This window comes from Anas platyrhynchos, chromosome 4, assembly GCF_047663525.1.
Source record: "Anas platyrhynchos isolate ZD024472 breed Pekin duck chromosome 4, IASCAAS_PekinDuck_T2T, whole genome shotgun sequence".
Classification (NCBI taxonomy): domain Eukaryota; kingdom Metazoa; phylum Chordata; class Aves; order Anseriformes; family Anatidae; genus Anas; species Anas platyrhynchos.
This window is the reverse complement of record NC_092590.1, coordinates 38,093,943-38,121,886: the sequence shown is the minus strand read 5'-3', so window position 1 is coordinate 38,121,886 and position 27,944 is coordinate 38,093,943. Positions and strand designations below refer to the sequence as shown.

At 41.7% G+C, this 27,944-nt stretch overlaps 1 protein-coding gene and 1 long non-coding RNA gene across 17 annotated transcripts in view; one reads left to right on the top strand and one right to left on the bottom strand.

Moving 5' to 3' along the window:
* Positions 1-13,481, top strand: part of LOC119716738 (uncharacterized) — a 33,524-nt gene extending 20,043 nt beyond the window's left edge. For both annotated transcript variants that reach the window (XR_005265257.2, XR_011809084.1), the window contains 2 exons: positions 7,200-7,289; positions 13,348-13,481. This is a non-coding gene — a long non-coding RNA (uncharacterized lncRNA). The remainder of the gene's footprint in view (positions 1-7,199; positions 7,290-13,347) is intronic.
* Positions 27-27,944, bottom strand: part of ZNF827 (zinc finger protein 827) — a 163,867-nt gene continuing 135,949 nt past the window's right edge. For 11 of the 15 annotated variants that reach the window (XM_072037410.1, XM_072037409.1, XM_072037412.1 and 8 more), the window contains 6 exons: positions 13,407-13,544; positions 11,725-11,896; positions 10,084-10,250; positions 7,323-7,514; positions 7,050-7,227; positions 27-4,173 (listed from right to left, as the gene is read on the bottom strand). In XM_072037410.1, coding sequence (XP_071893511.1) covers positions 3,366-4,173; positions 7,050-7,227; positions 7,323-7,514; positions 10,084-10,250; positions 11,725-11,896; positions 13,407-13,544 — 1,655 coding nt within the window. In that variant the 3' untranslated portion in view covers positions 27-3,365. Of the gene's footprint in view, positions 4,174-4,452; positions 4,620-5,550; positions 5,695-7,036; positions 7,228-7,322; positions 7,515-10,083; positions 10,251-11,724; positions 11,897-13,406; positions 13,545-27,944 lie in introns of all 15 variants that reach the window. The other 4 variants (XR_011809081.1, XR_011809080.1, XM_013094893.5 and 1 more) reach the window with 4 other exon arrangements.

The window sequence follows — 27,944 nt, the reverse complement described above, 5'->3', positions numbered from 1 at the left end:
AAGGAAAAGAAAAAAGAAACTAAGGGTATAGCCAACCTTTTTAATTAGAGTATATTGTACTTCCAAACTGGATACACTAGAAATTGGCAATGCAACATAAGATGCAAAGGAATATACCAGTTACTGTCAAAATGACCCTGTACAGCCTTATAATGCAAAAAGCTTTATACAATACAAATTTTTATTAATGTACACAAACCTTGACAGAAGGATATCTGAACATAATACAACAAGTTAAAAAAAAAAAGACAGAAGAAAGAAAAAAGTACTGAGAACTTTAACTGAATTACTGAATGGAAAAACACACTACCTTTCATTAAAGAATGCATAGGGATAAACCAGTATGAAATTAGCTTCATGGTGGGGGGGAATTTATCAGAACTGTTGGTCTTTATAGTAGGAAGGGGTATCTCTGGAGAACATTCCTTTCTTTAGTCTTGAAACTGCAAACCAATTATTTTAATATGCAAGAGCTCTGATAAATACCGTTTTTCTTTTTTCTTAAAAAAATAAAAACCTCCTAACACACTTTTCCTTACAGAGAAAACTTCTATAACTTACCAGAAAGAATGAATTTATCCTTTCCAAAGTGCTAAACAAATTTCCCAGGTACATTAAACATTACTATGTCAGATACTGCTACAGTGGACCATCGTTGAACACATGGCGTTTGTATGCTGACAGCTCCTTCTTGGAAGTTCCAGCCCTAATTACATTGCAGCTTGAGTTACAGAAAGTAGCCTAGCAATATTTGTACTTCCTCCTCCTAGACAGCTGTACTTTACCTGTTGGTTTGAAAAATAAGCTTTTTGAGTTGAAAGTGTTTCCTCTGCTATGGTGGGGTCAGAGATAGATGCGCTGAGCGTATTGTATAGAACTGGTATAGTTTCCAGATGCAGATTGCATATTTCATGCTGTTGAGATACTCTTTTTTTTTTTTTTGCCTTTTTTTTTTTTTGCTTTGTGTATTTACTAATAGAGCACTTTCTATTTTGTCTGTACTCCCAGTGGGGTTACCAGGAGTTCTGATGGAGTAAAGCATGGCAAACAGGGCCCTGAGTTACTTGCATTGTTTTCTAAGGTTTATACATGCTTTGGAACAGATGGCTTTTCTTTACTGCGTAGACAGACAGAACTGCCACATGCTCATTGGAACCAAAACTGTCTGCTGGAATGTAAACAAAATGGTGGGACTTCTCTGCCCTTCAATTAATAATTCCAAACAATAACTGGCTACTCTTTTGGATGTCTCCCCTTGTAGATAGCTTCCAGGATGTTAAACAGGAGTGCACAGATCAGGATGTACTCCCCGTACAGGGAGAGTTTGGTCATGACAGTGGAGGATGTTTGGCCATCCCAGTGCAAAACAAATGTAGGAATCTTGCTCACAGATTAAATGATGCAAATTTTGCATCAAAAAGTATTTCTACACATGCTTCACTTAAGAAGTAATGAAGATTGAGATTATGTTTCTACTTGCGTGTATGGCTCAGAGCCTTTGTGGGCCACAAAAATTCCTTCCTGAACTGGGGCACTACATTAGTGCTGTCACAAACAAGGGACTGGCTCCAACTGGTCTGTCAGGATCTCTCCATCCCACAACAACCTGTAGAAGAAGCTGCCTCAGGACAGCATGAGGGTGGATGGGTAGCACATCAGATGCGCCTCAGCACATCTCTTACAGTGGCTTGGCCAAGGGAGGGAGAGGGGGGACTGAAAAAAACTAAGTCAGACATCTCCAATACCTGGTGAAAGACAGCAAGATCCAATTCCGAGAGACACCATGGAAAATGATAATCCAGTAAGAAAGCATTCCTGTAAGTCATGTGATAATTCTGAAATGCTTCATATTTTATACTTCCAATTTTAATGCAGAATATTTTTAATTCTGATCTTTCTTCCTGGATATTAAGTTGTCTATGAAACAAATCAATTAACAGTCAGCTTTTCTTCTTTAAGAACGCTGTTGTCATTTTGAGATTAACAAAGGTTATACAACCAATCCACATTTGCTTCTTCCTGCAATAAAGTGCTACATATAACATGTCATTTTAATGACCACAAAGTAAGAGCATTAAATAAGTATAAAGTTAGCTTCCTAGCAGTGTACACTCTATCAGCCATTAACAAAAAAGAATAAAGTATTACTAATAACATAGAGGGTATTGATAGGACCATAGAATCTGCAAGTACAATTGAAATAGTGAGGGTATAAAAGAGAACTGTATGGTTCAAACAGTATCTTTTTTATAGCTTTATATTTCAAAGAAGTTACTGGTACCTTTTCAAATATACAGTCATATTACCTTCATCCCACAGAATTTTTTCCTTTTTTTTTTTTTGCAAGTGAGAAACAAACTAGTGCAAGACTAAAGCACTGTGCAAATCTGCCTTTTTTTTTTTAGTCTGAGTATTTATACCCAGAATTTATCCATACCCTTTGTAAAAATCCCCTTTGTTGGATTTTTTTTTCCACCATAGATTTCTAGTTATACAAGTTGTTCCTGCAAACTAAAAGGTAACCACTGCATAATACAGCATATATATATCTATACATAATATTTATATGCCCTTTTAAAACAAAAGATGTATGCTATGGCCCAGGCTCAGGTGTTTGTTATACCTGCGTAACAGCTGAGAAGAATTGGGCCTGCTGTGTGGGTGTGTAGACTGCATACACTGCATGTGCGTGTATACACACACGCTTTCATCGTCATACTCTCACCCTGCCGTGCTGAAAGCCATTTCTTCCTTATCAGCTCTACCCAAAATCCTCAGACCTTGACAACTCAATACAAGGCAGCAAACAACTAAAGGAAGCTGCAAGCAGCACTGAAATCATACACCAGGCCACCCTGAACCAAGAGTTACTCCTGCCACAACTCTACAGTTCAGGGAGGCACAGAGTGCAGGGAAGGAGCAAGTGTGTTCAAAGGGGAAAAATAATAATTAAATAAGCCTAGACAAGGGATGTGCAAAAGCAGTGTCATGGCACGCTACAGACAGACTCTCTTTCACACACCCACACACACACGAAGACCAAAAATAAAATGCATCAATATGTAATCTTACAAGTGCTGATTGCCATTAAGGACACTCTTTTTCAGCTTAACAAGACAAAATAGTTTCTTAGATAAGAGTACTGGGAACATGCCTCTGAAGGTAGAAGTATGCAGTAGGTCACCTCTTGAAGATTTAATAAAGCAGCTTTCATGTCAATGCAATAAGTATACACAAAGCCATTTTCTAAACCTTACTAATGGTATAGTACAAGTGTTCGTTACCTCTTCGGTCTACGGTTTGCAGCAATGTATGTATACCTGCTGGGTTTGTCGGGGTATTTTTGGTACAGAATGGAACTGCCCTCAGACAGTTTCTGCCCTTTCTGTTAGTCCAAGATAGGCAAGGAAGGAGTGTTTAGGTGAAGAGGCACCTCCCGGTGCAGTCTGAGGTCTGGGTGGATGGAATGTGAGATCGTAGTGGTTTTTGGGGAAAAACATTGTTAAAGGAATAAGGTGGGCAAACTCTGAGTTCCAGTATTTATCAAAGCACAGGGAAGTGCCGTTGATGGCCAAGGCTTTCACCGCCAGGTTTGGCTCTGCCCCACTGCTGTGTGCAGCCGACATCGCCACTGTCTGCAGAGCCTGGGAGGCAGACATAACTGAGAGGGGTGACAGAAGGTTTCTGGAGCTGTTCACTGGTAGGAGTGGACTGGCTTCCTTGGAGGCTGAATACTGGCCCTTCTTCTCCTCTTCGGAGCAGTCCCCGTTCTGGTGCTTCTTCACATGGCGGCTGAAGACAAAAGGGTGGGTAGTCTTGAACAGGCACTCATCGCAGCTGAAAGTCTGGCGTGGAGCATGCTTCAGTTTCTTGTGCAAGTTGAGATTGTCTTTGCGTTTGCAGCTGTAGCTGCACTGGTCACAGTGAAAAGGGCGCTCGCCAGTGTGGACACGCACGTGTTCGATCAGCTTGTTGGCCGTCTTGGACAGGTAGCCACACTGGTCGCACTTGTAATGGTTGCCAAGCCGGTGCTCTCGGATGTGCATCTCCAGCTCCAGCTGATTTGCTTTCACTGTCTGGCAGATCCGACACTTGTACTCCATCTTGTAGTGAGTCTTCAGGTGGCACTCCATCGCTGCGGGGCGGTTAGTGGAGTAGATGCAGAACGGGCACCTGGCAACACAGCAGGGAAGGGCAGGGAGAAAAAAGAGGAGTCACTCAGCTGGAAGACCTGCATTCCTGGGTTAACCCCGACATTCAGCCCCTCTCTGACCTACTAAAGCAGAAAAAAAGGCACTTAGCCCTCCCTGTACAGTCTCTTTAGAATATTTGGTTGACCTTGACATGCCTCTACTTAGAGTAGCTTTGCCCATTAACGGCAGCAGAGCTCGCTTGTTCCTTGGGAAGCACCGATTCACTCTGAAGGAGCATCCCTTAATCGTGCCGGCTTACCTCCACGGGGCGGCTTCTGCAAAGCAGGCCAGGTTGTGCAGAGTGGCTGACAGGCTCACAGGTGCTTTGTGTAATGACATTCTTAGTGTTTGCACAAAGTCACTTTTGCCATTTTGTCCATTCAGAACTGGTTTAAAAGGAATGCTTACAGACGAATATGAAAGCAGCTGTTTAAGTAAAGATGGAATAAACTTGTAATACCACATGTACAGCAAAAGCCTAGAAAATTCCTTTTATGTGACCTTGAACAATAAGCTTGCTGGGTATCCAGCTAGAAACAGCTGAAAGTTGGTCTGCTGGATGATTTGTAGGGATTCCCATTGCTGGGAGATGAGCTAGCCCACGCTCAGAGGGTGTGTGTGCTTGGCAGGGCTTGCCTACAGCTGCCTCTGCCACAGCAGGAATTGTTCCTGTGGGGGAACAGGATGTGGGCTCTGCTTACTCACAGCAGAAAGCGTCCGGACCGGGGTGGACATGGCAAAGGGCCTCACCCCTGGTTCCTGGACCAGGAAGGGCTGAGAAGGCTGGAGCCTTGAAAGCTTGGAAGTGAGCCTGAGCTGAACAAGCCCGGACACCAGCGAAACCAAAGCACACCAGCTCCTGCTTGATGTTGTTAAGAGGAAGTTGGTGAAGACAGCTACCTGCCAGGAATCTCTGCTGCATTAAACAAAGCGTACTGCCTTCCAGGTCTAGCTCATGAGCTAAAGGAGCAAGCCTAGATAAAAAGATAGAGCTCGTGCACCTGGCTGCTGTCTTACAGATGCCTCCATCTCCCGCTGGTATGCATTCACCATTTAGCAGGTCTGCCATTTGTGCTCTGTCGTTTAAGATTACTTCTAAGCAGAGATCCTCTTGCTCCATGTTTGTTTTCACTTGCTACAACTGGTTGCACATACAGATTTAATTTTATCCAGCTAATAATCGAGAGACTCCTGAGCACAGTGAACAATACAGGAGGACAAACAGATAGTAAAACATCCAGACACTTTTCCTGATGCAACATCAAGTACTCTGATCCAGAGAGGGAGCCTGGCACTGAGGCTGCTAAAGCGATTAGCTCTATTGCAACAGAGAACTCAGCTGTCTATACACACATACCTCTCCTGGGCTGGGTGCTCTCTGGATCAGAATCTCAGATTTTGATCTGGAGCTGGAGGAATCATGTTATTTTCTCTTCCCCCACAGCAAACAGGAGACACAAAAATACAATTTACTTAGATCTCTTCAGGCTCTTCTGGATGCCTTAAGAAAAAAAAAAAATCAGAGCTTTTTCTTAGGTGCAGCTTTCAAGGTACCTCATTATTACTTGAGCTGGGCAGGAATAACTTATGTAGACTGAGAAGCCCATTCTGTCAGGAAGGTCTGAGTCATAGGTCATGGTTTTTCCTTGGTAAATAGAACAGATTCTGTGCAGCTTAAACCCAAAGTGCATTAGACAACTGGTCTGTACATCCAAGACAGACATCCCGTCGTTCTGGCACGCTACTTGTTTCTCAATCTGGTCTTCTTCCCAGATTCAGTCATCACATCTCAAGTGATCACAGATCCCAATTCATGGAACTACTGAGCTGGAGACCAGACGCTGCCTGGCAAACAGAACCAGTTTCACAAACCGCAGAGCAAACTGATAGAGCTGCTCAGGGTGACGCTGAACGCGGTGCACCAGTCACCTGACAGTTACAGCGCACTGAAAACACTGGTTTGCTTGGCCAGGGCAACGCAAGCAGGGAGTCCTGTGCTGAACCCTAGCTGGGCTTGAAGTGATTCCAGCCTCTTTTTCCTGCAGCAGCTGGAACAGAGACCAGGGGCATACATCTTGCATAATGTCACATTGCCTGCGCGCAGAGAGCAAGCATATGGCCCCAGCAGTCACTCCTTCCCTCAGGGGTCCAACTTTGACATACGGGCACACTCGCTCGCTAGAAACATTGCTCTGCACCAAAAGACCTTAGAAGCAGCACTCTAGCCAAAGACAAAAGGTCTTTTATTCTTAAGAGCGTGTTACTTGTTACATCTTAATTTATACGATAGAGATTATTCTGTGGCATGCAAACCAAAGCAGTGAGCATCAAAATTGTTAGTTGCTGGAGAGGGCTGACTTTGCATTAGCATCTACAAGGGTTATAAAGCAACTGAGAGATCTGATTTTGAGAAGCTGATGTCATACGTAGCTGCACAGATCATACAGGATTTAGTTTCTTTGAGCCAGGTGCAGAACAGAGAATGCGCTGTGCTCTACTTTGCTCCAATGCCTTCAAAAAAAACCCTCTTAGTTTCACAGCACCTCTGTGCAGTACTGCCTCATTCTTTTAGGATCCACACTGTCTCCTATTTGACTTGAAATGGGAAAGGGCCATACTTTGCTACAGCTCTAAAACCAGTGGACACTAGATCTACTACTAGCTATCTACTATAATGATGCAAGCCATTGTAAGGCAACTGTAAAGGACTGGGCTTATATTATCTAAATAAAGGAAGCCCCAAATCTGGATTCCCAGACATTTAGCTAATCTTTTCTAGTTGACTTCCTTTTGTCCTATCCCCAAAGTATTAAAGATGCTTAACACAGTAAAAGTTTGTGTACTTGCTTTCCTTACTTGAGCCCACCGGTGGGGACAGTGTGGCATTTCTTGTGCTCCAATAATTGCTCAGGTGTCTTCATGAACTTGTGGCACACATCACACTCAAACATCCGTGTGATCAGGTGGATTTGCAGATGGCGCTCAAACATATTTTTTGTTTTGCAGACAAAATTACAGAAAACGCATTCAAAGCCTGAAGAATGAAAAAGAGAAAAATGCATTCCTCATATCGTGGCCGGATTTACTGCACAGAAGGTGACAGTTTGTGTTTGTTTAACAGGGTATTACCTTTCTCTGACTTCTCTTCAGTATTCAGTGAGGTCTGAGTACCAGGCACTACAGAAATGACTAGCAGGTTGTTTGAACCTTTATTTTTTGGAGTTACATCTGCATCTTCTTTGCTGTTGGCAGAGTCACTGAGCGCTGACAGCGAAGATGAAGATGGACTGTTAGATTCACTGGGTGTCTTCCTCTCTTCAGCTGAAAAACAGGAATAAAGGGCAATAACCAGTACAGCAGATTAGATGAAAACTCCGGTGATCCAGTTTTAAATTTAAAAAAAAAATCTTTATTTATACTTAAAGTTAATCCAAACTTGCTTCTAAACCAGTCTGAAATCAATTAGTTGGTTAAGGAAGCATCATAATTTCACCTCCTTCCATTTTATAAGTGTTTACAGTAGTATATCTGTTTTTCCTAGAATGTATTCTGTCTGCAATGGCACGAGCCCATCGTATTCTGCTGCAAGTCAAAAAAACTGGACGGGCAAATCATTACTTCCCATCCATGTGTTGGTTTATTCAGAGCTGTGTTAATATGAACTGTTAGCAAAGTCTGTTTTTTTCTACAGGATAAAGTCCCCTGATAGAGGCATCTGCAAAGAGCAGTGTGTGCCCAGCTTTAAACTCATGAGCGGCACCTTTAAGTAAGTCTGAGATAAAAATGTAGGAATGCACTAATGAAATCTGATGACCCAAGCTGTCAATAGGGAGGATGACTGGGATATCATACAGAAAGATTCACTGACCTTGGGGACCAGAGTAATAGAAATGGAATGAAATTTAATAGTACAGAGTACAAGGCTATGACCTGAAGGGCCAGTAACAAGAATTTTTGCTACAAATGAGGAGTGCTTAAGTTGGAAACAGTCAAGGAAAATAAAAGAAGAATTTGAGCAGAACATGGGATGAATATGAGCTATCAGCATGGTAGAGCCTCCAAGGAAGGTAAATATGATCACAGAATGTTATTGTCTGAGTTATTCCCAGTAGCTGCTGCTGTTTTACGCTACCACCATTACTTATTTCATTTCAACAAATCCACCATGTATGGCAGTGATTGTGTATGTCAAGAGCAGGGATTCTAACAAGAACACACACAGTGAGGAATTGGTACAGTAAGAAAAGAGTATTTCATGTAAGAAAAGGCTCTACGAACGTTTAGATGGGATTAAGTTGTTCTCCAGGAATATACGAAGGAATAAATACAGTGGGAGGGCCGAAGAAAGGTGGAAGGGCAAGAGGTGGACTGCTGTTTCAGACTGAAGACAGTTCTGGCACAAGAACAAAGTATGTGTGTTCTGATTATCAGTAAGACACATGCTGGAAATTTTAGCAAGGTACCTAATCTTTAATGCCAGAAAATCTGCAGCTGCCTGTCTGTTGGAATAACTGGTTTGAAACAATTCTACTTGCTTGAAGACATCTGCCAAGACCCTTATGAACAGATCTTTTATGACTCAGTAACCTTACAGGATAAGGGGCTGGGGTCAAGTGACCCACAAAATCCATTCTATTTTTTTGCCTCCATATTTGCCATATGTGTAAGCCCTTGCTGAACTGCTTGCTGAATGGCTCATTTTGACAGGGTGAATGAGGAACAAATAATTAAAAGAGAGGCTTTAAAAGACAAGCAGCATCTCCAGTCTTTTAGCCATGAGAGAAAGATGCAATTGAGTACAGCTCAGTTTTGAGCTTTCCATGTGGATGGCATTTCTCCATTTGCCTTGACTTCCTACACATGAAGTAGAGATAGGTTAAGTTTGGGTGAAGACAGAGTTGTAAGGGAACGCTAACACCTCAGACAGCAGGGAAATGGGAGCAGTGTTGTAGTGCTGAGAGCTGTGCTGGCACAAAATCCCATGAGGGCCTTCCATTCCAGCAGTTTGTATTTCTGTAGGGACATTTAACTTACGTATTTGTAAGCACAAACAGCTGCATTCCGCTCTCCTTTCTCCTTCTCCATATTCCTATTTTCCCACTTTTATCCCGGGAGGATAAAAGGAGGCACAATTTAACAATGGGAAAATTGTGCAGGATGCAATTCAGCTTCAGTATTGTCAACACAATTATGAGTAGCTTGTGATAGCAAAGTCCTTCTGCCTGGCATTATAAGAGAAATTAATTAAAAGCATTCTAATTTTCTTCTCCCTAAATTATGCCAGACTTCATTAGCTGGACTACGCACGTGGAGCTTGTTTGAAAACTGCTGTTGCTCTTATCTTTGGCTATTAAGTGAACAGGACCAAGGAGACTTGGTCTGGTATTCAATATAAAGTTGCATTTAAGGCATTGCTGAATCACAGTGTCGGCTAGGCATCAACATGATATTCCAACCTGATGGACTGTGTAGGTGAACAAACTGAAGACCAAAGCTCAATATTTTGTGTGTTACAAACTTAGAGCCAGGTATGCATAATTAGCACTCAAAGTCACCTTATCATCTCTGAAGTCAAACAAGGATTTTGATGAAAATTTAAACCAGTCAAAAAAACACAAACAATGTATGCTGACTTCAACCAGGGAGGGGATTTGGGGGATGTGAGGAAGGAAGGCTAAGTAGTCCTTCATTTATTCCCCTAAGCTTGAAAATTGATCTGCACTACCAGATTATTTGCCTGGCTGGAGTCCAATTCACTTCAGCTTTGAGAGATCAGGCCTTAATTAGCAAGCATTTCAGTGAAAGTAAAAAGAGCGCTGATGGCAAGTGTGAAGGTTGCACCTAAAAAGCAGGGAAGAGATCACGGCAGCTGGGAGAGGGGGATCATCACCTGTGTGCTTGCTGTTGACATGAGCCTTCATATCTGCCTCCTCCATGGTGACAAAATCGCACGCGGTGCAGCAGATCGAGAACATCCACTGCTCTTTGTCCACGTGGAGGGACATATGACTGACAAACTGGACGTTCATCTCTGTCTCAAACCCACACACATGACAGCTGCAGGCAGAAGGGAATTCAAGAGTAAGCAGGATTAAAAAATAAAGCACAAACAGAAGCACATTGCCCTTCCCTTCATCTTCACAAGAAAAAACTCACTGCACAGATTTATTTTCTTCCTCACTGTTGAATGTTCACTGGAAAATTCTTTTGTCTGCTGAACTGCCTTTGAACTGATGGCCATGCCAACGTGATTAAGGGCAGGCACAATGCAACAATCCTGTACATGCTATAATGATGCTAAATAATCATAAAGTTAATTAAAAACTACAGATTCCAGATGCTGCGCATCACCTAGCTGATTCCTTTGGGCAATAAGAGGCATTGCAGCCTTGCCAAGATGTTTAGTATGGCTGATACACTGACAAACGGAGAGCTTGCTGCACACTCCAGGAGTTATTTTCAAGCCCTGGAATGGTTCCCGTGCCAAACTGGGATCCTGTGCAAAACTGCCTGGCAGTTTCAGTGTAAGCAAGTAAAAATGGGTTCAAACATTTCTTATGCTTGACTGGAAAACAGCAGTCATCAGCTATACAAATAATTAGCAAGGAGACAGATTTCACAGCCAGTGCATAAACAGAGTGATACTGAGAGGCAACGGAAGGGACCCTTTAATTTAACTTTCTGTGCAGAGTCCTCCTCTTGTTTTGATTAGGCCATTAACATTTAAAACAAGCCAAAAACATTAAAAAGGCGTATACTCTAGGGCACTATTTTGCCTTCCCAGGGGAAAGGACTAGATAATCTAATCCAGGAGGTCTTATTTATTTCTTACTTCTATGGTTTTGTAATTAAATCTGCTCTTGGCATTTTGACTGAAAGTAAGAGTGATTTTGTAGTCTGCTTGGCCACTAGGGTACGTATCACAGTTTGCAGAACACGCAACAGCGCATACAAGGAGAATGTCCAAACAGCCATTTTATCTGGGCAATTCCTTTTAAGTTTCCAGGTAAATTCTCCTAAAGATCTTCTTTTATCATGTTGGTCACAGAACGTATATACCTCTAGCAAAGGAGGGAAATGTGTATGTAGTCAATATAATTATTTTAAAACTTTATTCTGTGATTTCATAGATTTGGCTGGAAACAGTGGAGCTAACAGACACAACTGGAAGCACAGCACTTTACATTTGCCATGAATCTGTGTATACAATGGGATATTTTGAAGCACAAAACTTAAATGAAAAGTTTATGAGGCTTCTTGGAGCCCATCTGCCTCACGCAGCCATTAAAAACCAACTACAAAACACACACCAAAAATGTCAGTCCTTCCCAATGGCCATCCAAGTCAAACAGCATGAGGCAGCCACATGGGTTTTGCTGCTTAGCCCGAAGTCAAATACGGGTAAGCCAAATACTTTGAGAGCAGTTCCACCCAGCGACACCAGAAGGGTGGCCCTGTAACACCGCCTTAGCAGGCAGCTAAGACATTCAGATTCCAGTGTCTGGTGCACAGCCCTCGTCTGGGTCCTCACCTGTAATAATAAGGGTGCTTCTTTCCATCACTGCCTTCAGAAGTGACAGCGCTGACAATGTCCTCAGTGTCTGTACTCACCAGCTTCACAGAATGGACGGTCAGGTGTTGGTTCAGATTAGCACGGCACTTAGCAGCATAGGGGCACAAGTGGCATTTGTATTTTCTCTCTTCTGAGAAAGAAACAGAAAACTTTCAATGTATATTTCATATTGAAGCAAGAGATTTTCAAAGCTTCCAAATATGCATTCTTTGGAGTCTCTCTGAGCAACTTCCTGAATGAGGTACTTCGGAAGCTTGGCACTTTGCAAAGTTATAGTTCACAGCAATTACTCAGAAATAAGAACTCATCCAGAGGTAGTTTAGGGCTAGGCTGTTTTTTGTTTGTTTTTGTTTTTAACATGTTCTACCATTTGTAGTCAGCTAATATAAAACCTCATAAACTGGAAAACTGGGGTAACTGCTGCTCTGAGAGCTGCAGCAGAGCCAGTACAGAAACAGGTCAATAAGCTACACCTACTTCCTTTACCTAGCATCTTTTATTTGATTTTCGGGCCCAGTTATTCTTGAGGTTGCCCATGTGATCACTTGCAGAGAGTTGATGGTTTTGCATTAAAATCTGAGAGTGGGGAGAAAAGGGAATGCTGCATCATCAGGCCAATTCTGAACATAAGCTAACCAAAAAACCACTCAAAGAGCAATTAAAGAAATTAAACACAAGTTTTGCTGCTTCACAACTGTTAAAATAAAAATTATTTTAGATTAAGCATTTCTAAATCCTGGCAGCGATCTTTTTGTGCATGCCAGGCTTCATTTTGTGAAGAGCTGATTAATAAAACAACCAAACATTACATCAGCTTTTACAACATTTCCCTTTGAAGAGCTGCTGCTCTAAATTTGAAATATAATAGTACAAATGTTAGGGGACCAAATTCAATAGAGAAGCTTTGGATTAAGAAAACCCCATAAAGCCAAGGAGCAAGGAGCATCTGAACCTTTTCAGCATGGCTATACTAAATGACACGGCTTATACTGGCATTATGCCAACAGTATTTTTCAGCACCGCATCAGAAATTCTTGCTTTCAAGTCTTAACTTGTGCAGTGCACCTCAGCAGGCCGACAAGGCCCATCTTCCGCATCAAAACTCTGCTGTCTCAGTGGATTTGATTCTGATCGGATTTAAGAAGGCTGGTAGGGGGTAGAACAGCCCGTGTTCCTCTCAGAAGAAGTGAATGATGAGAGCAAAGGTGAGTGACAGATCCTAAATCTTTTTGGTTTCACCACATCTGAAACACCAAGGCCAAATCTGTTGTTGTTAAGTAATGTTTAAAAAGCTCATCAGGTGAATGTAAAAAAGGCCAGATAAAGGCTGCGTCTTCGGAACTGTGTTAATGGTTTTGATTAAACAGCTGAGGTCTACACGCAAGTCTACTGGAACCTGGACAGACTTGAACTTGCAGATTTTGTAAAGATTAATTACAGATAGGCTGTAAAGAAATGTTAGTTAACTCTCTGTGCACCACTGCTATGACATTCTGGCCTGTTTCTGGGCTTGGCTCTACTCTAGGTGCAAGAAGCTGATAGCTCCTTCCATACACACTCCTCTGCTTACCTTCTCCCCAGGCCACGATGAACACGAGGATTTCCTCAGTGCTGCAGAGAACAACAGAGCATCAGCTTACCTGTGTGCAGCGACAGATGTCGGGACAATGTCTGCTGTCGGCCAAACACTTTTCCACACACATCGCAGGGGAAGAGCTGGTCATTAAATTTCCAAGACGGCAATCCATTTCCTGCCTCCAACCCTAGCTTTTCTGCTTCTATGCCCAAAAACACAAACAGAAAGTTGTACTTTAATAACTGTAAAGACTTTCAGATTTCACCCAGCAGAGTCCTGTAGGTGTCATTTAAACACAGCACTTCAGGTATGTGCAGCATAAAAGTGGCACACAAGTTCATGTAAAAAGGAAACTTTCCCAGTGGTGGAAAGAAATTTAATCTTTCATACAGCATATTCCATACATATTCTAAAGCAGAATACTTATAAACTAGATGTAGAATTAAACCGGATTATGTAAATAGAGAAAGTCAAAGTGAGCAGTGCAAAGCATTAGCCTCCAATTCTGATTTTGTGGAGAGACCCCTCCTTTGGCTTTTTCAATCACCCACTTTTGCCTGGTGGATGAAGAAGACCTGGTCTGAGCTGGTGGTTTATTTTCCACTGGATTATTACTCACAGATGAAGGAAAACTTCCAACCCTTTCCTATTGATGCAGAAACTGCTGCAATATGAGCATCTTCCACTGAGGGAGAGCAGAAGATTGCTCAGACAAAAGCTAAGTGAAGAGAGCCCAGCATGCCAACGAGTGGGTGGCATCTGGCGTAAGCTCTAACCAGCACCTATGGTCCTCAGGCTTCAAAATCCCCAACAGCTTAGAGGTCTGTCCACTGAAAAACTCAGACACACAGACAGCACTTATCTTTAGAGAAGTGCTTTTAATTGTTCCAAGGACAGAGAGACTCTGCTGTACAAAAAAAAAAAAAACAAAAAAAACAAAAAAAACAAAAAAAACAAAACTCCACACAGCATAAAATACAGACATAAATGCACTCTGTAAAGATGCAGAGAGAAAAAGACTGAAAGTGAGGAAGACAAAAAACGTACACGGTGCTTCAGGAGGAAGATAAAAGCATGACCAGCTTTGATCTGGACAAAAGGGAGCAGGAAACCGATAGAGACTGAAGAGAGCAGTGATACTACTTAGACCTATATGAGGACTTTTGCTAAAAGGCTGCCTACTTCTACTGGACTGATGAAAGATGCAACGTGCAGAGCACCCTTCTCTAATCCCGCACCGCCTGTGACACTGCTGCCCAGAACTAATTCCCCTGGTGCACGTGTGATGGAGGGAAGCCATTTGGCTGGTGTTTTCAAGTACACAAAAGGACAACTGAGGACAAGAGTGCAAAAACCTTACTGAGCTTAAGCTGCTACCTTGGAGGTTAGTACAAAACAGTGAAATCTTCATCCAGTGCAACACTGAGGAATAAACGCCCACGTGTACAGGCAGCAGCACCTACCACTGCAAATCTGGCTAGCATGTCTGGAAGAGTCTCTCGTTCACAGATAGGTGTCCATCTCACTACTGTGATTTAGGCAAATAGTTGTCAAATACTGTAATTAATTTAAATGATAACAAAAACAGTGCCTCATTTAGGGCTGAGATTGCACACAGCAAGTTTATGGATGGTCGTATTTGCCAGCCTGGTTTCAGCTCCTGTTCCTTCCTCCTGTGACCCTGTGTGTGTACAATGGTCAGCACAACTCAGAAATTATGAGGCACCTCTGAGTACTACCATCCAACAACAACACAGTGGTTCTTACAAAATTTCTAGTCATGAAACAAGTCCTGCCTCTTCAAAATAGTCACTTTGTGAAATTAAAAATGGAAGACCCTTGCCCTCACCCCCTAAGGGACCGTGACCCTTAACTTCCAGGAACTCGAACAACAAATGAGTCTTTTTGTTACCATCCTCGAATTCAAAACAATGGAAAAATCTGACTCTGTACTAACATTACAGTTATTTCAGCAGAGCTTCTTGAGTACATCATCGAAACAGTGCTTTAAAAGAGGCATGTGGTAATAATTATAAGAGAAGGTCACACAGGTGCAGGTTGCTTCAATATGGTCACAACAAAAATGAATTAATTAGGACACATACCAAACAAGTAGGCTCAATTAGAAGTAAATAAGTCTCTTAACAATTCATTTCAGCATTAATCATCAGCCCGCTTTTATCACTTTATCCTCTTCCCCCTGGCAGATTTATAGCTATCAGTTCTGGGAAGCTCATAGGAAGTTGGAAAAATATCAACCTTCTGGTTATCTTGAGCTACTGAAAGCTAGTTCATCGCAAAGCGGCTGCATATTTCTCATTGATGCAAAAGAGGATACTGTAGGTGTTTTGAAAGTACTTCTGTTTACTTTAAAGATTTATTCCTGGAGTGAGTACCTCCGAACTACACTAACTACATTAACAGCTAGTGTAAAGAAGCACTACCTACAGTGCTTCTTTCTTCCCCTTTCTGCTGAATCTTCTCTCTACAGCAAAGTGCTTTTTCTTTTCAGCGAGCTTCTTAGTTTGTTCATGGCAAACCAGAGCTGGTCTCTGGTGCAGCAGGAGCCTCTGCACTTTGTGGGAGATTAAGGCCAACAGCATCCTGGCTTGCATAAGAAACAGTGTGACCAGCAGGGCTAGGGAGGTGATCGTCCCCTTGTACTCGGCTCTGGTGAGGCCGCACCTCGAGTACTGTGTTCAGTTTTGGGCCCCTTGCTACAAGAAGGACATCGAGGTGCTCGAGCAAGTCCAGAGAAGGACGACGAAGCTGGTGAGGGGTCTGGAGAACAAGTCCTACGAGGAGCGGCTGAGGGAGCTGGGCTTGTTCAGCCTGGAGAAGAGGAGGCTCAGGGGCGACCTTATCGCTCTCTACAGATACCTTAAAGGAGGCTGTGGTGAGGTGGGGGTTGGTCTGTTCTCCCACGTGCCTGGTGACAGGACGAGGGGGAATGGGCTAAAGTTGCGCCAGGGGAGTTTTAGGTTAGATGTTAGGAAGAACTTCTTTACTGAAAGGGTTGTTAGGCACTGGAACGGGCTGCCCAGGGAGGTGGTGGAGTCACCATCCCTGGAAGTCTTTAAAAGCCGTTTAGATGTAGAGCTTAGGGATATGGTTTAGTAGGGACTGTTAGCGTTAGGTCAGAGGTTGGACTCGATGATCTTGATGTCTCTTCCAACCTAGAAATTCTGTGATTCTGTGATTTTTCAGCTCCGAGGGAAACCACCTATTTCTACTTGCCTCACCCTCTGGAGAGCTCTGTCTGCAGCCTGGACACTGAAGCCCTGTGTCCACGTGGTGGTCCAGAAATCTTCCCAAAACACAGAGTACCTGACCTGGCCAGTGACCTGAGCATCGGGTGAGTCAACGTTCACATTCAGTCCCTGGGCTCTGCCTCTAGTTAATGCCAGGGAATGGCCTTTTCTGTGAAGCGAGTACATGTCCAGCGACTCTGAGACCGTAACACTGCTTTGTGCACAGCGTTCCCTGTGCGTCCCAAAGTGTTTACCAAGAAAGCATCGTTTTAAGAATACTTTACACAGAGGGTCATGCAGTGGCCAGAAGGAAGATGGACTGAGACCAACTAACATCAAATAATAAATCACCATTGTGAGAGATGCCTCATAGAAATCCATCTTCCACCAAGACATTCCCATACTTAAAAAATAATAATAAAAAAAAAGACCTGACATAAGATTTCTTCTTCAAACATTCAACAGCAAATTCCAAAGCATTTGTGTTAAAAAAAAAAAAAGGACAAAATAATACTGAAATTATTAAATAACTAAGAGGCTGCATAGGTCTTGGAGTTTAAAACAAAGTATGCTTAGTAAAATGGAAGGCCTCCAAGTTCTTCAGTACATCATTAAAAAGTAATAGTTTAAGACTCGGTATATTAAGGGTTAGTAATAAAATTATTTTGAAATAGTTTTGCATGAAAGTTTTAAGAGCTAGATTTCTTTTATTTTTTTTTAATAAAAAAGTAAAACTTCATGAAATTTAGTGAAACACATTTTTATGGTCACCTTTCCTGCCCTTCTGAATCACCTGGCATCACTTCCCTACTAACCCCAAGTCAACTTCATAACAAGTACCCGTATTAAAGCCAACCATTCCCAATGGGGTTAGAAAGAGCTGGGACTGTCCCCACTTCAAGTTACCCTGTGGTGAGGGTACGGCAGATAACAGCTGCAGAAATGTTGCTCCATCCCTCCCCTTGCCCCTTCAAATAGATTAATTTCTGGTAGGCAAAGCCCAGTGGCTTGAGATAATCACTACCTACCCCTTTCCTAAGCTGTTAGTGATAATTCAGTTTTCACATTTAGCATTTAGTGAACTTGTTTTTTGTACCCTCAAAGTGGTAATACCGCTATGAAGAGCGCGTTAACCACCCCTTCTAAAAAGCCTTAGTCTGACTTCTGACAAATGCCGAGAGGATACCGTACCTGGCTGAAGCTGTAAATGAAGAGAACAAAGTGTGACCTGAATGCATAAGTACCTGTCTAGAGTCACTAAATCAGCACTGTGACTGCTAGAAGCTCTCACATAGGAAGAAACTTCCCAAGAGACTGGATTTGGGCTCTGATACATCGTACTTTGATTACTTATTTTCTTTTACTTAGCTTGTGTGTTTTTCAATTACTGCTTCACGGTGCTTTTTACTGCATTGTATTTCAATCTGTGGTTCACTGCAATGCTTAGCTTTGTAACTTTAGACCAATAACTGAAAGAATGAAGCCACTATTTAACTGAAAAATATAAAGATAAGAAAACAACCAAAATATATATGATGAAGCATTTTTCAAAGATAAATTGATGTTTATAACCACTGCTGGTTTACTGTCTGCTCTGACACCCTATAACTCACCGAAACAGCTGCTTCTCTGTTTCATCTTCACAACTCCGTAGACCTCAGAAGCAACAAACGCCACAAGGGCAGATCCTTACAGTCACAGAGAATACTACAGATAAAAATTAAATAGATCATCCTCTGCAATAAGCATTCCTTAAAAAGGTAGAAGTGAGAGAGAGGTGCTGATGAGACCTAGCAAGGAAGGTCAACATGTATCATCTCCATTCTTCTGGGAGTGTGTATCACATTTACACCTTAGGTTATTCAGACAGTTTGATACCACGTAGACAGTCAAGAAGAAATCAAGGAAGTGATTTTGAAAAGGAAGTTAACAGAAATTCTGTGAAGGGAGAAAGCAGAGAGTGGTGGTTAGATCGTTTTTGATCAATCCCCCTTGCAAGCAAAATGTGATGAAGAAAACAAGTTCAATGTCTAGAGGAACTGGTGACAGAACAGTCACACGGGACAGCTGAGCACTAAGAGGTAGAGATGGCCGAACTCACAACAAGAAATGAACTGGAGAAAGGCAGATAATAGCTGATGCAAAAAGAGGGAAAACGAAATGTGCGATACCTCCCTCCTCATACTCCTCAGGGAGGAAACTTGATGAAAAGGATATGAGATGTAGAAGGAAGCTCCCAAGGGAGAAAGCATCTAAAAAACTCCACAAAAACAGAAAATGAATAAACTGACCAGCAAACAGTGCTGGATAAAGTAACCAGGTTTCTATGATCCTCATGGCTAGAGGACCTACACAACTAGTAGTGCAGATGTCCCACGACAGGATACCTCAGCTTGGCTGTGGAAAACTTAGGCAATTCAACAGTCACCAGATAACTTTGGGTTCCTACCAGCCTGAAATGGATTGCTGCTAGCCTGCCCGCCACCTTTCAAGTACCTCACTGTTACCCAGGAAGTATATATACTGCATGCAGCTGAATCAGAACGTCACAAGAGCTTGTCCCATTCATAAGGTTATTTCTATTTTGTTGCATCTAGAAAAGTAGAAGTTCAAGAAATGATTTATTCAGAAACAAGGCATTCAGATCAGGCAATCACACAAATGCTACTTTAAAAACAAGTATTTGGTCACAGGTTTTTTTCGTTGTTGTTGTTTTTTTCCCCTTCTTCCTCTGCTTTTCTTCCATGTTATTATGTCTTTTTGCTCTCTGCAGTGTCCACATCATCAAAGATGCATTTTACTGCTTTGGAGCCTTCCACCTACGTGTTCATCTATCACCTCTGGCAAGCACACAGTATTTAAAAATCAAGAACTTCTTTTGTGCAATATGTAATTAAGGCTTTGCTGGAAGCTTGTTTGCCGAAAGCCTGAGAAGGGCTTGCAAGCTCAAAAGTATATTGAGTGTATGAAATTGCAGTGCTCCAGATACTATATATCTTACTCCCTTCCCAACTTACTTTCACAAAGGTTTTATTTGTGGCACCAGAACTCTTATTTCTAGTAAGTCAGTTAAAATAAATGGTGGAATCCTTCCAGATACTGAAGTTCTTAAGTAAGATATGTCTTGCTAGTTATCTAAGGGATCTGTGATCCTTAGTGGTCCTGCAGTCTTCATTTGTCACTGCCAGCATCACAGCAACCTGTCTGGTCTTATTTTGGGATTTATCTTTTACTGTGAGCAGACTCATCCACTATTAGCCAGTGATAAGCAACAGCTTTTTGGCATAAAAACAAAAATCTGTGCTCCCCATAAAAATAAATAAGAAAAATGTATATAAATAAAAACAAGGTTCAGCTGAAATTCCAAGCTGTTTTGCCTGACACCTTTGTGGGCTTTCTTTTAATGACTTTTTGTAGCTAGTAAAGGCAGCAAGTGCTGCAATACCAGTTCAGGGGCATCTGTTCAGACAAACCCAAGTCCTCTTGCTTGTGTTCTGGCTGGCCAGAGGTGAGCCTGCACAGCCTGGGAGCTGTGTAGTGCTGGCAGCAGGGCCCTGTGCCCAAGATACCGAGTTTGAAGCATGAACAAAGGAAGGGCCTATGTAACCCTGCATCAGATAGGAGAAGTTATTTTGGGAGTTTTTAATAACAACAGCAATGCTCAATAATAATAATAAAAAAAATTTACTACCCAAATATACAAACTGTAATTCCACTTGCAAGGGAACTTGTACTTTTTATTTCATAAATCTTGAAAACCTGCACACAATCTGTCTGAATGACACACACAAAAAAAAAAAACTGCACAGAGGAAGCACAAAACACCTCATTGCTAAATAAAACAACTTTACCAACTAAGTTACAGGCTCTTATTTACTTATTTTTTCTTAATTTCTTCAGAACTAATTAACATTACTATACAATATGGCAAAAGATAGTCAATGTTATGGTACTTTAAAATCATTGATATGGGATAAAATAGAAACCAAATGACTTTATGTATTAGAAGTGTAGTGCTTAAGTTGCTCTTTCTGAAGCCATCGAGCAACAAAACTTGGAAGTATTTCAATAAAGAGTTTGCATAACCCACAAAAAGAAACATTAATATCATGCATTGAGTTATTCCAAATGCACGATGATAGGCGACAACACTTGAGAAGATCACTGAGAACTGATAAAGACGCTGTTTTTTGTGGCAAAAAAAAAAGAAAAATCGAAAGATTAAAAAGAATAAAACCCATGTTATGACAAAGATAAGGTAGGGGTACCCTGACTTCAAAGCACATGTCCACTTCCCACCCTTGTTTCAAAATCAACTCCTCTTACAACTTCACTTATGAAACAGAGAGCTTCTGATCAAACACTGAGGTTTGGGATAATCTTCAGCTGCATTATCAAGGTTTCAGATTTGCTTTTACTTTAAACTCAAAACTTTAGAAACAACCAAGAAAACAGAAATTTCCTTCCCAGGTCAAAACTTAAATCAGTCTGTTTGTAAATTCTGTGAAAGACAGCTGGAGTTGCAGATTTTTAATAAATCCTAAAGCTGCAATAATTTCCCAGGCATTTCTTGAAACACATTATTTTGCAAAAATAAGGCCTTGAGCTGTAACATTTCTGACCAGAAAGTAGTGGTCATGGAAGAGTCCGTCTCTCTCACTGCACAGGCTCCAGCAGTTCCTTTATCATTCACAGTTACCACAGTGAAGAAAGTCAGCTTGATTTCATAACTCTACATGAGATAATGCAATATGGTCCACATGGAAACTGGTTTATTTCTTAGACAGAGTTGAGACATTGCAAGAAAGGGAAAGAAATTAGCAGCAAATTCCCCCAAATTGTGTTTTTGAAAGCTTGTCTGCTCATTGTCAACCAATAGAGCTATTAGTCCCCTGAGTAGCAAAAAGCTCCATCAACATAACTTTTTCTTATTTAGAAATAATAGCTATTATAAATAAAAGTTAAATTTTGTAGCTATTATCAGAGAAAAATTTTATCATGTGCTCCCTGTTGTCCTATGCTTTATTTTAATAGAATACTACAACATCCCCCTGAAACTCTTCATGATAGCTGCAAGATGCACTACAATGAATTTGCATAAGCCCCCCTCCAATTCACTCTGAAGCAGGTGGCCCTCACATTTAGCTCCTCCATTTACACCATTTGTAACATTTATTTTGGGTGCTACGATAGTGAATACAAATGAACTTATGAAAGTATAATTTGCTCCTATTGCCTATTATTTTTTAAACACAGTTGATTAATGTCTGTATTGCCAATTGGTTTCTACCCTTTGTGTTTCTTTCCTACAATTCTGTTTAAGACACACTTTCTAAGAAACACTTTTAGACATGATTCAGTGACTGCCGTGCGTATTTAGGACTGTTATCCTATGTGTATAAATTACTTTTTGTCACTCTGCCAATTTCTACTTGCAAGTCCACCTGAAGTGGGGGCTTTTCTTCCACAGAGAGGAAGTAATAACACATTTAGGGCACTTTGCAGAGTCTAACACTTGTACTCCATCCAGGATTCAGATACAAATAAAGACAAATTGGCCTTTTGATTACATTTTTCTTTTCGGCTCCCTGCATCCTTTCTAGAGGAGTAAGGAGTTGTTTAGTAGGGGAATTGTAAGCTGGTGACCAGAAATACCAGTGGGGAGGATGCAAAAAAAACCCACCAAACTCAAGCACAGGCTGAGTACCTCTTCCTGACCTGACTAAATTAAGATTCAAAACTCGATGAAAGTAACTGCAAACATCCAGCAAAAGGCACCTTGCTGCATTTTCAGCGAGTTGCCAGGGGAGAGGTGCCACCCTGCACAGTACCTGGTTGCAGCTGTAGAAGAAAAACAATTCTTGTGCTTTTCTTGCAAATTTCACGAGCGATAAGCAATGAATCTGCTATTTCCTTGAAGCCCTTAACTCACTCTTCTTTAAGAGGAGATTCACCTCTTCCCTCTCTTCCATAAACATGTATCCCTCCTTCCTCCTGCACTGCAGGCTGCATCCGCAGGGCACCGGGGCAGTCGGCATTGACCATGGCCCCAACAGGGCTGGACTAGAACATCCATGGACCAGCAGGGAAATTTGCACCCTGATTGAAACAGAGCTGTAGAAGAAAAAAGCCTCTTCTCTTGCTTTGATATTTTTTTCAACAATGGTCTTATTTTTTTTTAAGCTGTTCCAATAGCCTGATGAATTTTGCATTTAATTTCCTCCTAGGCAGACAAATATCGTAGAAGACAACCTTGTACAAAATGAGATAGGTGAGGACTGGAGAGTCCCAAGGTAACTCTGAAAAGGAACGCCACAGAATGATGTGTTCCTATTCCTCTTGCAGAGCGAGAAAAGTCATTTTAAAACCTCAATTTCTATTTCATGTTGGGCTTGCATCTGGAAAAGTTTCCTATTTGGTCTGTTTTACAAAATATTCTGCTATTAAGACAGACAAAAGAGGACATGAGACTCCATATGGGTTTGAATAACATGCAGAGCCTAAAACCCAGCATGCTGAGCATTTATAAGCCAAAAGCCCCATCTATCAAGTCTCTTTCAGAAGGTTATTTAATCACCATTACAGCTTTGCTACTGAATTTCTATCACAGAATTGGATCTGGAGGGGACCTCAGGAAGCCACTTTTTCCTCGCCCAAAGGCACACCTGCTACACACGAAGCATACCTACCAGTCCTTACAAGTGCTTTTCTAACATAAAAAAAAAAAACTCAAAAAACAATTTAACAATTTAAAAACATTAAAAAAAAAAAAGCTCCTTTTTTGTGGTGCTCACCATTCACCCAAGCATGGAATTTCGACCTCACTGACATAACCACTGTTTTCCGGACTATTTCTTCACTTCCTCAAGACAAGATTGAACTCTACTTCTCTCCTCTGAAGGCACCTCCTAGCACGGTGTCACCAGGACACTTAATAAGCACGCTTTCCCTTCTGTCACCTACATCATTAATTAAAGGCCCGAATAATACGAGAACAAGCGCAGACCCTTGCAGAATCCCACTTGGTTCCTGGGGTTTGACAGCTACCCTCACCCACTTGATTAAAGTTTCACCTGCTCTAGGTTTCCCTCCATATTATTATTTTAATAAAAAATAATACATTCCACGATTAGTTTACTTTTTTAAAAATCACTTGCTGTCAAGCAACAGAAAAGCCACATGCTAAGACGTTAAGAGGTACCAAAACCTGCCCTACTAAAGGGTAAAAAGAAAGCCCAAATGCTAAGTTTTATTTTCCACATGGAATGAAGCTGTTACCTTTGCCCATTTTGCCTTGGATTTGATGTTGTTGATATGAACAGCTTCTGGTCTGCTGGATTTAGCCAATGGAGTCTAACATGGGTTTATCCCCAAAGAAACCAGAAGGTATTTGTTCTGAGTGAAATGACTTTCTTATGTCATTTGCCATGAAAAACAAAGGGAAAAGAAATGAAAATAAATATTTTTGTCTGTATGAGAAGACTGCAGTGTAAGGCAGAAAAAAATGACCATGTATAAAGGCAGCCCATAATAAAAAATTACCCATTAAAAAGTCATAACTTTTCAGATAGAAATGCCTTTAAAGACATCCATTAGACACAGACCTGAATGTATTGCTGTTTGTCTATTATAATTAACACTTTTCATCTTGAAGTTCCTGTAAATAATAGGCAAAATAGTGAGTGCAGTGCCTTCACAAGGAGAAGTAGCAGCCCTGTATGCCCACAGCAGCTCTTGCAAAGCCCAGCTATTTAGCATATGCTGTACTTAGAGAGGGAGCAGTCAATTCACCAGGAGTCTCATGCGTTCCTCAGAAGGATCTGATCACAGTCCCCTTAGTTGCTGTGGGAATGGCCAATAAAACATGATTGTTAAGAAAAATTTAAACATGTACACACGTGCACATGATACACACTTCAGTTGTCCTATTTTAGCCAAAGAACGCACCGTGCATTTTTGAGCAAGAGGAGGTTTGATGACTTGAAATGGTCTCTTCTGCCTAAGAATGCTTTCTCTTTTGCAAGGGGCCTTGTTAGTTTTGAAGAGTGTGATGGCTGCTCAGGAGACGGGCACTATCACCGCACCACAGACCTGCAACACACGTGCATTAGCTGCAAACATGCTTGGCAGCAGACCCAGAAAAAAACTGAGAAGAAAACGTAACGCTGTAGGTTTGCTTGGTAAAGAGATTCCATGAAAGGAAGCAGAAATTCAGCAGCCCCTGCTCAATGGCTGCAGTGCAGGCTGGTTGTCAAGGCAGCTGGGCACACAGCAAAAGAAGGCTGCGCCCAGGCAGATGATCATGGGAACCTGAAGACAAGATGCTACAGATAAAAACAAGCAAGAGTCAGAACCACTGTCACACAGCTTAGCACTAAATGATGTTGAACAAATTCCGAAAATCTTTCACAAGTCTCTCCTTGTGGAACTAGGCCAAGCACAGCCCACTTCTTCAGCAGTTCAACTATCTTGCTTTCCTAGAATCACTGTCTGCAACTTGCCAGTTATCTGTCTCTTGCTATCAAGACTTCAGAGAGCAACCACGATGGCTGACAACCCTTAGCCTCTTAACGTGTGCAAAGACAGCGTACACCAGGTAGCGTGTACCCAGGAGATGTACTTTCCGTGTGAAGAATCAAAGTAAAATGCACGTTGGGAATCAGGAACTTAAATGAGCTACTCGAATCAATTTGCCGCTCTGTCACAAGTATTTTCCTACCGTTTATGAGGCTGTCACATTGGTTGGATTTGTCAGAGGGCTCTCCATTATTCTTCAGGTATCTGCATGGGTTCATATACATACACAGAAAGAGAATCTGGTTGAATTTCACCCAGACAGGTATCAGAAGAGAAATAAAATTCAATAGTTGCTTTTGAAGACCAAACAAACCAGATTTTGGGAGGGTTAGTGAGTACCTAACACTGTGTTCTGCAGGCAGTGATGACAGCAGCGTAGCATTACCTCCAGCACCGCTTCCAGCAAGCACATCTCACAACAATGCTGAGATGGAAATGAACAACAGGAACAAATGCCTGGTGGAGCAAACACGACATAGTGAATCTAGTGTCACTCTACATTTTTCCACCCTACCAAGAAGCCAACAGGTATCAGGCACCGTCATCATCAAGAAACTGAAGGGCTTATCAAATGTCCTGGGTGGGTAAAGCTCATAACTCAGAGCAAAACTGAAAGCAAATGAAATGATCATAAACATAAAAAATTGGATAAAAGAGGAAAAAGTGCACTAGGTAAGTCAATTCATGTGCAAGTGGACTCCCTCTGCTACTGGATTGGCAATAAAAATTGCTAATCCATCACAGGGCCAGAAAATGCTGCTAGGAGCTTGAAATGTTCTTTCAGACTTAAAAAAAAAAAAAAAAAAAAAAAGTCTGAAGTCCAGCAAACATGACTAAGGGATAGGAGCATCTGTCATACAAGGACAGCCTGAGACAGCCGGGACTGCTCAGCAAGGCGCGTGGGAGCTTTTCAACGTGTATATGTACCTGATGGGGGGAACAGCGAAGACAAAGCCAGGCCCTTCTCAGTGGGGCCCAGTGGAGAAGAGGCAGAGGTACAAATTGAAATGCAAGGAATTCCATTTAAACATTAGAAAACACTTTTTTTTTTTTTATTTATTTATTTTTAAACTGTAAGGGTGGTAAAGCACTGGCACAGGTTGCCAAGACAGCTTGTGGAGTCTCCATCCCTGGAGATACTCCAAACCTGCCCAGACAGGGTCCAGAGCAGCCAGGCTGAACTAGACGGGTCTGGTTCAGCAGTCTCTTTTTACCTCAACCATTCTGTGATTCTCTCAGAAATAATAGTCCATAGGTTCTGCTGTTGTGAATGTACTAAAAAATCAAATGCTTGTATTTGTACTCTTAAATCCTAGCTTTCCTTTAAACATTTTGGCATTTAGGACTGCGAAGAAAGCCTTCATAAAGCGAGCAGGGAATTACCCATAATGTGAAGTTAGAGGCTTTTTGGCAGATATAAGCAAACAACAACTGTAAGAAGGTGTGAATTGTTCTAATTAACTCCATGGGTACATGGCTGGGAAGCTATACAATGGCAATTTAAATGCCAACATTTCATTGTTGAGCACTTCAGCAGAATCCTTAGGGCCTGTGCGTTTCACAGTCCCCTATGGCCTAGCACATTTTCCAGGGTGACAGAAGTGCCACAGAAATAAAAACCTCGAGGTCTCCTTCCATCTCTACAGTGCAGTTACAGTGGTCTCAGGAACAACATAAGGTAAGTTAAAAATAGAAAGTCTGGCAGCAGGCTAAAAGAGGCCAAGCTGGAAAAGAGTCACTGGCAACTTGTGGAGAAATGGAAGCTATAGCCAGATTCACTCTCACTTCATATTCAATTTATCAAAACGCTGACATTCTTAACTAACCCAGAGATGACCCAAAATTCAGAACTAGTTGCAATAGGTAGTTGCAGGAGCTCAGTTCGCTGCAGAGCACAGGGCCACAATCACAGTGCAAATACTGCCAGAAATGCTGTGGATCAGTGAGCATGTTTGCAGCTTGGACCAAAAGAGCTCTTGCTACCTACTTTCTAGATGCTTTAAGCCACATATGCAAAATAACAACATCACGATTACAATGTTAACCTTAAAGTGCCTTTAAAAAGGGATTAGGAAGGAAGAAACATGTAAACTACTTCATCCTAAAGCATACGGCGCCTGGGCAGCAATGAACAGCTTAATTACTTATCACGTCCAAGTTAAACTCTGTATGTCCAGGAGTTATTGTCAACTACAGGCACAGAAGATAGGAAACAAAGTAACTGCAGTCACAACCACGTCAATCTCACATAAATGCTGCAGGTTCACATGGCTAGGAGACATGGCCTTACCTTCACCCTGCTCACACCCCAACAAACTATTAGAAAAAAAGAGAGCAGTCCGCTAGTTCCCCCCATCCAGCTTGCAGTCCGGCCACACAAACATCAGTACCACTGCACTGGAGAACGTGCAAAAACATGCCCAGGGAGCAGGCAGATTCACCTGTTTTAGCTTATTAAAGTTACTGCGGAATTACTGCCTTAGAGAACAGAAAAGAAGGAGGGTGCAAGAATGAAGGGTTACAGAAAAAACATGTGCATCTGCTGAATAGTCCTGTAGTGCTTGTAAACATACAGGAATCTTTGTCACATAATTTAATTCAACAAATAAAAATATAAGATAATGCCACCAATTGCATCAGCAGTAAAAATAAAACTGACATTTTTGGTTTTTTTTTGCACAATGTTTCCAATTTTTGCTGACCTAAGTATCATGCTTCTGGTTCAATATTGGCTTATGGGCATTCCTGAAAAGTAAGCATGGGCTGTCATCTTA